General features: G+C 39.3%; 1 protein-coding gene across 2 annotated transcripts in view; it reads right to left on the reverse strand.

The window, feature by feature from the left end:
- Nucleotides 1-1,855: 1,855 nt before the first annotated feature.
- The window catches only part of LOC145999438 (glycine receptor subunit beta-type 4-like), a 258,162-nt gene continuing 245,969 nt past the window's right edge, over nt 1,856-14,048 (reverse strand). For both annotated transcript variants that reach the window (XM_083136400.1, XM_083136399.1), the window contains one exon: nt 1,856-2,420. In XM_083136400.1, the coding sequence (XP_082992526.1) occupies nt 2,226-2,420 (195 nt within the window). In that variant the 3' untranslated portion in view covers nt 1,856-2,225. The remainder of the gene's footprint in view (nt 2,421-14,048) is intronic.

Raw genomic sequence — 14,048 nt, forward strand, 5'->3', positions numbered from 1 at the left:
TTTGCGAGGCTCCTATCTCGGAAACGAAGCCTCACACTTTTTGCTTGTTTTCGTGTGAGGAATCACCTCCCAAGTGTTGTAAACGACCTTTAGAAACACCCTGTATATTCATTCCATTCATTTGGTAAGTTAATATGTGTATTTTCAATTTATATGTTAGCCCTCCATTTTAAATTAATTCTCGAGACATACCAATAAATAGTAGATGCCATTACGAACTAATTCAAAATCGCTTTTGTCTGCCTGTCTGTGAATTCGTGCAAAAATTAATACCAACTTCAGATGAAATGTTCGACTAAGTAACGCCCTATCTCGGCCAGGAGCTAAAACGAACGAACTGTACCGGGTGTACACAAATTAATATCGAAGTTTTAAACTTGTATATTTTCTATGCTATACACATTACAAATATGAACCATATACAGGGTGTTTCCGGGCTGATGATACAAACTTTCAGGAATGATGAAAAAGGGCAGGCACATGTATAAATTTGAGATAAGGAACTCTGGTCCGGAAAAGACTTAGTCGAAAGTTATAAGCGAAAATCGTTGTATGAGGATGTAACACTTTTATTACCTGCACACGTTTCACAAGCTGCTACATTCACAACAGTTGTTCAAAGTGGCGTCCCCCAGCTTCGCTGCAGGCACGACATCGTCGCACAAAGTTCTGGCTTACCCGTTGGAACAGCCCCGGGGAGGATCTCCTGACAAGAATTCTCGCTGCCTGTGATATTGTTCGAACGACCCCGGGTGTTCCAACGGGTACGCCAGAACTTTGTGCGACGATGTTATGCCTGCAGCGAAGCTGGGGGACGCCACTTTGAACAACTATTGTGAATGTAGCAGCTTGTGAAACTTGTGCAGGTATACATCTTCATGCATCGATTTTCGCTTATAACTTTCGACCAGGGTTCCTTATCTGCAATTGATACATGTTCCCTTCTCCATCATACCTGAAAGTTTGTATCATCAGCCCTGAAACACCCTGTATGAAAGAAAGAGTAATTCACCAAGTTTCGATTCTATGCATGCGCAAAATTTGTTTTCTAACTCTGCCGCTTGGCGGAGCCATTCGTAAAGATGGCAACTCCAGAGCGTAAGTCATTTTGTGTGTTGGAACTCGCGAGGTCTAATTCAGTTGTTACGGTTCAACGGGCGTACCGGCAAAGATTTGGAAGTAAACCACCGCCTGTGTGTTATGTGTGTTCACTTTTCCACTTAGATGAAATGTGGATTCATCGCTGAAAATCACACGACTAAGAAAATCGTCAACCTCTTGATTAAGAATTTGTGTGCTGAAGTTTGGGGTCTTTTCCTTAACACTTTCCACACTGTCATTGCTGGCATTGCTAGTTCTTGACTCACCCGCCGCACAGATTTTTTAGGACTGCGAGTAAAAGCCGTTCTGACGCTTTCCACATTCTCGTCCGATACACGCGGCCGTCCGGAACTTTTACCTTTACACAAGCATCCTGTCGTCTTGAACTGGTTATACTACCTACGAATGTTGTTGTCAGACGCGGGGTCACTTCCAAATCTTTACCTGTACGCCCGTTGAACCGTAACAACTGAATTAGACCTCGCGAGCTCCAACACACAAAACGACTTACGCTTGGGGGTCGCCATCTTTAGGAATGGCTCCGCCAAGCGGCAGAGTTAGGAAACAAATTTTTGCTCATGCATAGAATCGAAACTTGGTGGGTTACTCTTTCATTTCATATATGGTTCATATTTGTAATGTGTATACCATAGAAAATATACAAGTTTAAAACTCAGATATTCATTTCTGTACACCCTATATTAAAACTGCACAATAAATTTGATAACATCCTTTGTTCAGAATGCGAAGCTTTATTACGTAAATCCGTCCTGAGTATTACACAGAATTGAGTACAATCACTTCACAAGTAACAACCAAGAAATAAAGTAACTTTTGCATAAAAAACATATTCACAGTACTGTGTCATAAGTATATAACACACGCAGGAACATCCAGATAAAAGGTATATCAAAATCTTGAATGAGAAAATTGATGTTCAGGTTCCTCCATAAATTGCTTATGGTTTTTGATATTGTTCAGATGTGAAAACAAACACAATTGTGAATCAGAATTCGTACGACACATTTGATGTGGAGCCACATTCGATGTATTTTTTAACACAAGGCTAACTCCCAGCCACAAATCGTCTGGGCCATATCGTAGGCAAAGGACGAAAGAAATCTTCAGCTTAACTTGGCATACATGGACCAATAGTAGATGTTGAAGATGAGGAAGAAGATAGGGAAGACGAAGAGAGAATAGAGGTCCAGCCTCCCTTGGCGGTAGAACTCCCTTTTCCGTGTCCTGAAGATGAAAGGGAACCGCCTTGACCTTCGCCTGTCGAAATTCTCTTCTCGGTTGTCGTTCGTAACTATTACCTGGGGAAAGAGGAACGGTAAAATTACTAAGCAGAAACTTAGTTATTTCAATTAGAATGCTTGTAAATATGATAAATATGTTGGTTTATATACGGTCACAGGCAATAAAAATGAGAAACCTAACTCCTGAAATACTCGTTTCTGTGCATTGAGCCACATATAGGATTGTTAAAGGTTGAGGAATCCAAAAATCCAAATGGGTACTATACGGCTTCACTACACGATCAGAACCTTTTTTCTCGCACAACTTAAATTCGGTCCAAGTTATGTATTGTTTCAGTGAAAAACGTTCCTGGACCGAATTTAAATTCAGCCGGAAAAAAGGTTCCTGGACCGAATTGAAATACTTTACTCCTGTTTCTTTAATATTTATAATTATAATTATACTCGTTCAATATCTAAGAAACTAAAAGTTAAAATATACAAAACAGTAATTTTGCCTGTAGTATCATATCGATACGAAACTTGGTCGCTTATATTGAAAGAGGAACATAAATTTAGAGTATTTGAAAATAAGATCCTTAGGAAAATATTTGGACCTAAAAGGGATGAGGAGACATGTGAGTGGAGAAGGTTACGTACATAATTTGTATTCATGTCCAGATATTATTAGAATGATTTAATCAAGAAGACTTAGGTGGGCAGGCCATGTGGCAGGAATGGGAGAGGAAAGAAGAGTTTACAGGATTCTTGTTGGGAAACCTGATGGTAAGAGACCTGTAGGAAGGCCAAGACGAAGATGGAGGGACAACGTTGAGATGGACCTAAGGGAAATCGGTAGGGATGGAAAAAAGTATATAGATCTTTCTCAGGATAGGGACAGCTGGAAGGACTGTGTTCCTGCAGCCATGAACCTTCGGGTTTAAGAAGGCTAGAGAGTTACAGTAGGGGAGCTGAGAAGACTGCCAGTGCGGGGTGAGGTTCGGGGGTGAACGGGGAGGTAGTGTGTGGAGGGAAGCTTCGACTTGGTGTTCAATTTTTCAGTGTTGCCAGACATGCAGAAGTCCCTGTAGGAAAGGGTGAGGAGGGTGAGAATCTGATAATGGAATCGGGACTTACAGTGTGAGGTGCAGTCTGGCGTTCGGAAAAGTTCGGAACCATTCTTGAACCTCCACGGATGATGTCAGCCACGGGACATCTCAAAGACCAGCAACGGCATAGGAATTCACACTTCTTCCGTGTTTTCCGAAATGAATTTGTTTTAAAAATCGAATGAATGTTCTGGCGTGTGTGTATAAGTAAATGTATATGTATAGAGCAGACTATATCTAGCAAACTGGGTCGCTGAAGGTTAACTATCAATAGAATTAACATGCAACGAAAAGAGGGAAAGCCGACTCGGGGGTTGAGCAAAGGTTTATTCAGATTTTTTTTTTATTTGACGGGTGTACGTTTGTGTTTATGTGTGTGAAAAGGTATACTTAGAGCCAAAATGACCATAAATTTGTCCTTTTATAAAAATTGTGTGGGGGTGTTAGCATGGACGTCCGCAGGATTCTTTCCAGGGAGGGGCAAGCAAGGTATTTTTTTTCCAGGGAGGGGCAAAGGACACATATTTTCATCTAAAATGGTGATGCCCCCTCAAAAAACACTGTTTCAGTCTGAAATTATCATGTTTCTTCAACGAATTTATAATAATTAACATAAATTACTGTGATTGAAATGAGATTATGTGTGAATTATATAATTTTTATGTATACATTCATTTTCCAGGGGTGGGGGGCCGTGGCCCCCTCTTGCCCCCCCCCCCCCTTGCGGACGCCCATGGGTGTTAGGGCGTAGTTGGTGGATAAATCAATGGGGCCGAGACATTACAACTTCATGTTCCATAATCCGAAAGTTGCAGAAAAGCGATGCTACATACCAAAATGTAAATACAAACGAGGGAGAAAATGTACTACCCTGCATAAGTTAAAATTAATTGTTCCATGTCCAGGAAAGAAGCATTAACAAGACGCTAGGAAATACACAAAAAGCACGCACACACCCTTACTTTCTTAGTCACGTTGGAAGCAGATTGCTTTGATTTGTGAAGTTTTATTCCATTATTAGTATTGCTTTCACTTGTTACTATGTAATATGTTCCATTCATTTGCAATGCGTTTTCGTACCATGCCTTCTTTATTTGTGTCGCTGCCACCCTGAAGGGAAGTGGAGCTGGCTGCACACGGCGACAACAGGCAGGTCAGTTTCGCATTCCTCAGCCTTGCAGTCTTCTCAACTCCCAACTGTAGTTAGTCTGTATTTTTTAACACGTACAAATGTTGAATATATTCACCACGAGTGACACGACACGCATCAACACGATAGGAACGCAAACAGGGTGTGCGTGTAGTTTCGTTAAGCTGGCAGTTGATATTCCTGCCGCTAGGCGACACTCAAATCAGTACATCACTCACAGTGTTTTGTGCAATGTTTTGGTCCTCAAGATCAACGGACCTTACACCGTGTGACTTCATTTTGTGGGGTTTCATCAAAGACAGGGTATTCGTCTCAACGATGCCACGTGATATCGACAGGCCCATGTTGATAATAGTGTGACAAGAACTAGACTATCGTAATGATGTGTGACGTGTCAGCCGTGGTGCACACATTGAATATTTGTAGGTGTAAAAACACTGTTTTAGTTCCTCGTTCCTTCTGGACTGGTTTCATTAACAAAAGTTAATTAGTTTACTTCCAATATATTTTTGTAACCCCTCGATTATTTATGAAACACCTGGTACATACATATACACATATACATATGTACATACACATACAAACACATACTTATAGACTAAAACTGTAACAAAGTCTTATGTGATTGTTACGAGATAGGTATTAAAATATACTAGAATTTCGTAAACTACTGATGTTCAGCAATGTAATTCATACGGGAAACTCACTAGTGCATTTTCATTAAAGTTCTCTGCGCTCCATCTTTGGTTTTCTTTTTCTTGTAATGTCTCTTGACATGTTCACAGTACTGAATAGTTCATATAGGTTAGATGTTCCTCCCAGGATGCATCGAGAATTATGTTTCACAATTGAGGTCCTTTAAGGATTCAATGTTTGTTCATACGATCCTTCCAGCCTCGGCACTCGACCATCTCGTATGTTATTCCAAGAACTTACAATTTCTGCCGCTACCCACATAATGGCGCTGATCGCCGAGAGGTCTGCTTCTAACAAGACGATTCTAAAACAGGTGAACTTTATGACAGAGAGACTTGTGATTTAAGTATTTAGGTCCCTCAAACATTTTTGTCGTTGAGGAAGCAATGCATTTCAACACTATTGGAATTAAGAATCTGCAGGTAAGTTCAATTAGGACTTCAGAATGACTATTATTCGTGGAACAAAACAACATAATGCACTGTGTCAAAGCAGGTACAGGGTGACTAAAAAAACGGCCCCCGCGCGCACTTTTTGTGATATCTCCTACGTCCATTCACTAATCACCCTTATTTTGCAGGACATGGCAGGCGCAATGCCTGTGAACACAATTAGGACCGCAATGGAAGCTCGAGCAAAGAATATACTGTGAGAATACATTACCGCAAGACAGGCTCGTTGAAGAAAAATCCAGGAGACTTTCATGCATCAGTTCGAATGTGAGAAGGCCCCCTTAAAATGCACTTTGATAAGTATGGGACCGTGGAGAACCTCAGTGCAACAAGTAAAAACCGTTCAAGCCACTCAGGAGGTAACAGGAAGCGTACAGCCGGGCTGGTCGAGATCCTGAGAGAGTCAGTTCAGCAAAGTCCAAGCGAAGTCAGTCCCTCGGTATATCCCGTGAGACTTGCAGGAGAGTACTAGTAAGGGCTTACCCATACAGAAGACAGACGAAGCAGACCCTTTCACCCTTAGACAAACAGAAGAGAAAGTATATGGCAGTCAAGTTACTGGACAAGATCCAGGAGACCCCATATTTCGTTAACCTCCTTTGGACCTCAGATCAAGCCCACTTGAAGGAAAGGTGACCTCAAAGACAAATATCTTCTGCGGGACCTCCAAACCCAATGAAGTAGCCATCAAGCCATTCCTCGGTCTGTTCGTAAGGACGTCTTGGACAACTTTGTGCTCCACCTCAAGAAATGCACAGAGCAAAATGGAGGTCATCTCGAACAAATGCTCCTGAATGAAGAAGAAATGACCAAAGACCTTCATGTTTTAATTTGATACTCTAAACACAATACACTAGTTATAACTGAAGTTACATTTAAATCTGACAAAAAATTAAGACATGAAGCCTATCGAAATTTGGGGACCGTTTTTTTTTTGGTCATACTGTAGTTGACTCTATATTTTCTTGTAGGTTTAGATTCGAACTCTTGGTAGAGAGGCACAGCATTGTCGATTTCTCTTTTAATAATTGTCCACGAAACAACAATATAGCTGGGCGATGGATAGCGCATCAATCGATTTTTGTCACTTTTATAAATTAGATCCATACAAATGCCGAACTACAGGATGAGATATATATTTGTACGTTGCATTTGGAGCAAGACATAATTTTTACAACATTTTACAATTCCAGCAACATAAACCAGGGAAGATAGTTGCACGAATGTCTGCCGAGAACCTCAAGAGAAAGCCAAAAATAAATAAATAAATTAAAATAGAATAAAAACGTAAGAAAGTGGTTATACTTTGTATAACAAAACGAAAATAACTTATCTATGTACTAATTGGTTACGACACATTGGCGAATCCAGCGGGGAACAAGGAGGGCATTTCCCGTGGAAAACAAGTCTTACAAAATGGAATTTGGTTTGTTGTTTTCTTTACGTGGCCTTATATTGCTGTTTCTTGACATAATTTTTTTACAGTGCAGAGATGTCAGTTCTACGCCTAACCCCCAATATGAATGGAGGAACTACTACACGAGACAAACACAAACACATTAGACAGCACAATTACTACACAAGACAAACACAAACACATTAGACAGCACAACTACTACACAAGACACACAGAAACACGTCACAACCATAACACAATATAAATACAAACACACCATAACTACTACACAATATAAACATAAACAAACTACACACCGCAACTACTACACAAGAATACAGAATGCAGAATACGTAAGTAGGAATATGGAAAGTGACATAAATAGCGAGTTTCAGAATTTACGTAAAATATTTGGACCTAAAAGGGATGAGGAGACAGGTGAGTGGAGAAGGTTACATAATTTAGAACTACATAATTTGTATTCATGTCCAGATATCATTAGAATAATTAAATCAAGAAGACTTAGGTAGGCAGGCCATGTGGCACGAACGGGAGAGGAAAGAGGAGTTTACAGGATTCTTGTTGGGAAACCTGATGGTAAAAGACCTGTAGGAAGGCCAAGACGAAGATGGAGGGACAACGTTGAGATGGACCTAAGGGAAATCGGTAGGGATGGAAAAGAGTATATAGATCTTGCTCAAGATAGGGACAGATGGAAGGCCTGTGTTGCTGCAGCCATGAACCTTCGGGTTTAAGAAGGCTAGGGAGTTAGTTAGGTAGTTAGTTTTCTTTACGTGAAAAGTAAAATAATATTAAAACAAAACATTGCCACAATATCGAATCGTTGTTTGTCACCCTCAATGAAAGAAAAGTTTCGTTCGAATAAGGATGCCATAGGGTATTCAGTTAGGGCTCCACACATTCTCGATCTCGAACATAATGGAAGTGATATGATCAGCACCACACACCGGCGACATTTAAGCTTAATGCACACTGAGACGAGGGGAAACACGGTAACAGAACTTCTGTTGTCTGATTCTATTGATATCAAATGGTGTAATGCCCAATACAGGGACACGCTCGGAACCGAAGCGACGGATTTCCAGCCAGAAGTCTGCAGGTTATCTTAAAGGTTGCCGCCCACTGAGACGCTGCAAACGCGTCTCTTGTCGCGTTTCTCCGTGTCTCATTGGGTGCTAAGCTTCAATCACCCACGGTTTCCATTAGGAAACCACTGATGTGAACCTAGTTCGATCCAGACCCTCCTATGCAGGAACACCGATGGAACACCCAAAATAACAGCACAGTGAATGGAACCAGGTCCCCCACGTGAGTTTCAATTCGTAACTACTGGACCACCGCGCTGGTTCCTTCGTCAATAATTAACGTATACAAAATTCACAGCAAGACCTTTCACAATACACAATAATAGCAGAATATAAGCGGGAAGAACTTTCCAACTTTTTTTCGGCATCCTATGAAAACACGGACTATTGTTGCCTAGCCGACTTCAGCGACAAAGTTTGATATACATATTCGAAATTTCTGTTGAAACAAATCGCATCTTAACAGGACTATTATTCATTCCTTCATGCAGCGTTTCGCAGCAAGTTTGGAAGTTGAACTATTGTCAAATTTGTTTTAACTTGTATTAATAAAGGTTCGACTTTGTCACATTGTAACAATACTAAGCATAACTTCGAACATACACAATATAACAATTAATCATGCACTCACTACCAGCGTAAACGCACAGAGTTCAACTTGAAAAGGCCGCTCAGCACAAGTCGGGGTCGAGCGCCTCTAGCGGAGAAATGTGGAGTTTCAGACGGCTGGACGAGGAATGTAGCAGGATCTGGTTTGTTACTAATCACCCGCTACAGGTTAAGTTTGCAGCAGGTTTTATGTGTCAATCCGCGTGAGATCTTCCGTGCCAGTCTTGCCTCAACCGTCGAGCTGTTTACATCGCAGACACTGCGGAAATCCGCTGAACCCTGTGCCTGTGTGGTTAGCATGAATGTCCATTCATCCATCATTTCATCACTCATCCCCATCTTCGCAAATTAGCCAAGAGGCACAGAACGCGAAGTAAAAATAAAATAAATCAAATCAAAATAAAAAACTGAGGAAATCCGCAGTAGCGCCAACCGCATAACACATCAAAACCCTGACATGCATGTAAAGCGGAATGTATTTTTGCCTCTTTTTTCTCCTGAATCATACAGTTTTAAAAGTACTTTCTGCGCATAGTTTATGTAATAAATGTGTCATTACATAATGTAAATCACGAAATATCTTCGAAACACAAGGGCATGTGTTTATATTTTGAGCACGCTGAAAAGAGAAACACAAAGGTAAAAATAAACGACAGGTCCTTTTGAATTTAATGACGAGTTATTGTTTTTGGTTTGGAAATAAATAAATTTATGAAAAACTTGGTTGCTTCGTTCGCTATAGATCCGTTTCTATAACACGCACGCACTTCAAGTTTATACCACCAAAAAAGCATGATTTATTATTGGTAATTTATGCAATGGAGTGCTGTCTGCTGCTAATACTCCTCTGTTTGGTTTCAATTTATGAATCACTTCACCAGGATTCAAATCTTGGTCTGTCCATTTCTTGGTGATAATCACAGTTTCTTTTTTCTGCACCGAACAGTAAACATGCGTCTTGAACAAAGCCTTCATTGCCACCCGTGGGTGAAACAATAAGCCTCCCTCTCCCCCTTTCCCGTTGGTTGCTCTCAGCCCTGGCGGTGGTTTGCAAGATTGTATCCTCCCCCGCTTGATTCAATGTAAGCCCCGCGTTGACGCAAGTCTCGTCCAAATAATAAACATGTTTCTTAACTTTTAATACGGCGGAAATTATTTTGTCGTCAAACAACAAACAATCGTTTCCTCCTCCTAAACTCAAACCGCAAATCAATCAACACCCGAGACACAGTTCGTGTGCACATTGGCGGCAAATCACCTCACGCTTATTTTATTTTGGTCTTGTCGCCGTAAGGAGGAATATGCATTTAAAACAACTTGCTTCACTTAAAAGAGCTTTTCTCTTTGGATGATGCCCACAATAACAATCGGGAAAAACCGCGCCCTGAACAGGAAACCTCGATTCAGCCATTCTCGCCGCTTTATAGCACGATTACGATAAAAGGGTTAAAGTAGTGGGATGTGCAACACTGGTATCACCGATTCCACGCGCTCTGCAACGCATTCAGTCTCGACTCGCTCTGGAGTTTCAGTGTCACTTCAACGCAATAGACATCCCAGTTATCGAATCTGCAAATCCAAGTTCGTCTGCACAGTGATTGCAACCGTGCAAGTATACAGTTGTGTCGGAATAGAACCAGTCTCAGTGAAACTCTATTCTGCGCGCACGTTTGGATCTACATATGCACAAACCTGTTGCAAAGTTAATTTGACTCCAAGTGAATTTGGATTCAATTATCGGTGCCATTCTGAAGCGTTTGCCAATTCTTGTCCGAAATTCAAAGAGTTATGCGGGCCTAAAACTTCTTATTGTAAAATGTACAAGCCATTGCTTCTTGCAAGATTGCTCACATGTTTATTATAGCACATAATAGTCGCAAGTACGTTCTGGATTCTATTTTTTGCTAAATGCAAGATTACCTTACGACTGAGTCTAATGGAAAATAAGGAACTGCGCGCCATCTATGATTTTCTGTAAAATCTACATCAAGTCTGGCTGGACAAAGTAATAACAATCACACAGTGGCGGCGATTAGGATGGGGGAGGGGGAGCGGTTGCTCCCCCCAACTTTTAGCCACTTTTTCCCCCGCACTATGCTAAACCCTATCTACAAAGGGAAATATACTGTATTCCCCCCCAGTTTTGAACCCAATCGCCGCCACTGAATGGCTATCTTCGTGTTATTATAGAGTAATATGTAAAATATTGCAAAATGTACTTATTGCTCACATATGCTTTGTTACATTTAAAGTTGAATAAGTCACAGTGGTTATCAAACCCGGCCCCCTTTGATAAGAAGCAAATGTGTTATTTCTACTTCATTGGCACAGGTCCAATGAACATTTGAATAAAGAAATTAAACAATCAGTATGTAAAAAGTGTACGAACATAAATATGTCTATGTAAAACATGAAAGCGTGCGCCATCTGTGATCTTCTATTGAAAGTAATACGTTTGACTGTTGATAGTTGAAGCAAGAAAGTAATGATTGCTACAAGGTGAATACAATTTAACCTTACTTCCTATCTAAATGAATTCTGTGCTCTATATTTCTTATTTTTTCTCGTAATTAATCATTCTTTACTATTGTTTCTATCAAATAGTGATAGAAACGCGAATCTTGGCCTATTACTTGCGATGACATATTTCTTCGTACTGTGGAAATCAATTATTGCTTGTGTGCTAAAACTATATTCCCTAACGCTTTTCCTCCGCTTTGAATTTCCAGAGCAATGTAGTGGTTCTGAAAAGATTCATATTTGCCATTGTACAGTGTCAAAAAACCTGTGTAAACGACGTTGGGCAGTCGGAAGATTTTGAAATCAAATTAAAAGCATATGAACCAAATAAATATAATTCAAATTTCTTACAATATGGACAACACACGTACAGGGAGATTCAATATATATTAAAATAGATTTCATTATTCGATTTGGCAGAATATTTCACATGATTTTGATATGACACATGCCCCTATTTCAATTTGAAAAATCAAATATGTTGAATCCAAGATGGCGGAGCGGGTGTGTAAATGCATCAAAGATGCAGCATTTGGTCACCTAGATATTGCATACGTTTCCATTCTGTAGAAATGATATGGGTGGTTCCACATGTTTGAATCACCCGTCATTGTATATCGATATTATATTCTATCACCTACGCTATGTTCAAATTTAGCGGTAGAATATTGTATATTTTAGCGTAAGATCTAAGAGTATACCTAAATCAATACAAGTGTATTGGCAGGTGTGCACACAGCGTTACGACCGTCGTAAGAAATTCTCCAGGACATGACGCTTTTCTGTATAACCCTCGTATATATGAAACATCAAAAATTTTGAAAGGTTCCGCAAACATGCAAACCAATGTTAATGCTTCCATAACTGAATCTCTGAAATGAAAACACATTAGTTACGTTATTTGACAAGCGATAATATACGTACCGGAAAACCTTGTTGTGGGCAAGTATAAATATTTTCAACCGATAGAGAATTGACTCGCAAATTGTCAACGTAATTACACTGGCTGCCAATTGGCTTTTGTAAACGTTAATTATCTGTATTTCCCACTGCGTGATGGGTGATTTTGTCAGACAAGAGCGCTCAGCATGTCAATTCAACAACGTGCAAACGCATAATTTTAGTCCATTCCATTCATTGAGTGTTGGAGTCCCGTTGAAGCTGCCGGATAGTGGATAATCAATACACCTTTTTAATCTATGCTTATTTTTCCACTGCCGGCCCCCTTGGCGATATGGTTAGCGCATTCATAAATTTCATCATGTCATCAGTAATCCCCATCTGCGCAAATTAGCCAAAAGTGGCACAAATGTGAAGTAAAATAAAGCAAATCAAATCAAATCAAAATTATTTATTCACGGCTAACACACTGTACTGTACCACAGATAAACGTGCGATTCTTTCTTTCCCTCACTCCTTTTTTTCTCTTGTACTTCACCTTTCCCCCCTCTTTCTTGATCTCCATCTTTCTATCTCTTTCTTTGTTCCTCTATTTCGCATTTTTTCTTTTCTTTTCTCTGTCCTCACGTTTCTCATTCTTCATTCTCGGTATCTTTCCCTCTCCTCTCTCCTATTTCTTCACCTACAAATCTCTTTCTATTCCTATTTCTTCCTTCTGTTGTCTATCCACTTCATCCTTTCTCACTTTCTGTCTCTGTTTCTCTATCAATCACTCCCTTTCCTACTTTATTTCTCTCCAGTTTCTATTTATTTAATTTTCTATTTATCTTTCTGCATTTGTATGACCTATCTAGAAATGAAACAAATTAATCGGCGGACAATACAGGAACATTGTGTATCGGTAAAATTACCGATCATTAAACCTATCTGATATATCTATAAATATCTTATATTTAATGTATTATTCTGTCATTTTGTTGTAATTTTTATGGATATTATAAACGGATAATTTCTATTCTCAACTGTAAAAAAAATAAATTTCCAAGTATGCAGCTTTTTTGTATAACAGCCATCTTGTAACATACATTTCATAAAAAGATCAATGAACCATACATTTATAATTTTATATCCGATCGGTAAATTTTATATCGATACTTTATCGGTATCGGCCAAAATTTTCATATCGGCAGATCCCTAAACTATATTAAAAATGATCCTGACAATATCCCTACTTGATTTTTTGGTAAGAAGAAGGGTTTACAACCCACCTTTGCCCCCACTGTGACGACGGCTCTGAATGAGGCGTTTAGTCTTACCCAAATATCACACCGAAAAGTTAATTCACTTTCAAAACAATTGCAATGAAATAATACTATATATTTAAATTTTGTCTATGAAATATGTTCCGGCACTACCTAATTCAAGACCTTTCTCATTTAACCATAAAAGGGCACAAATAATATTCAGACAAAAAATAACGGAAAAGGGGAGAGTAGGATTATTAAAAAGAATCCAAAAATATTCATGTTCGTCGCAAAATTGAAATATTTAGGTAACATTTTTTGTGTATACTTACAGTTGGAGGTTATTCGGGGGCCAACATATTTATTCAGTAACGTATTAAAGTAAATAGTATATTATTATTATTATTATTATTATTAATAACAAGAACAATAATAACAACAAAATCAATAATACTAATAATAATAGTATTATTACTATTATTGTTGTTGTATGTATGTATGTATGGATGTTTAACATTTGTGGT

The sequence above is a fragment of the Lepisma saccharinum genome, chromosome 15 (genome assembly GCF_977018435.1).
Source record: "Lepisma saccharinum chromosome 15, izLepSacc3.1, whole genome shotgun sequence".
In the NCBI taxonomy this organism is placed as follows: Eukaryota; Metazoa; Arthropoda; class Insecta; order Zygentoma; family Lepismatidae; genus Lepisma; species Lepisma saccharinum.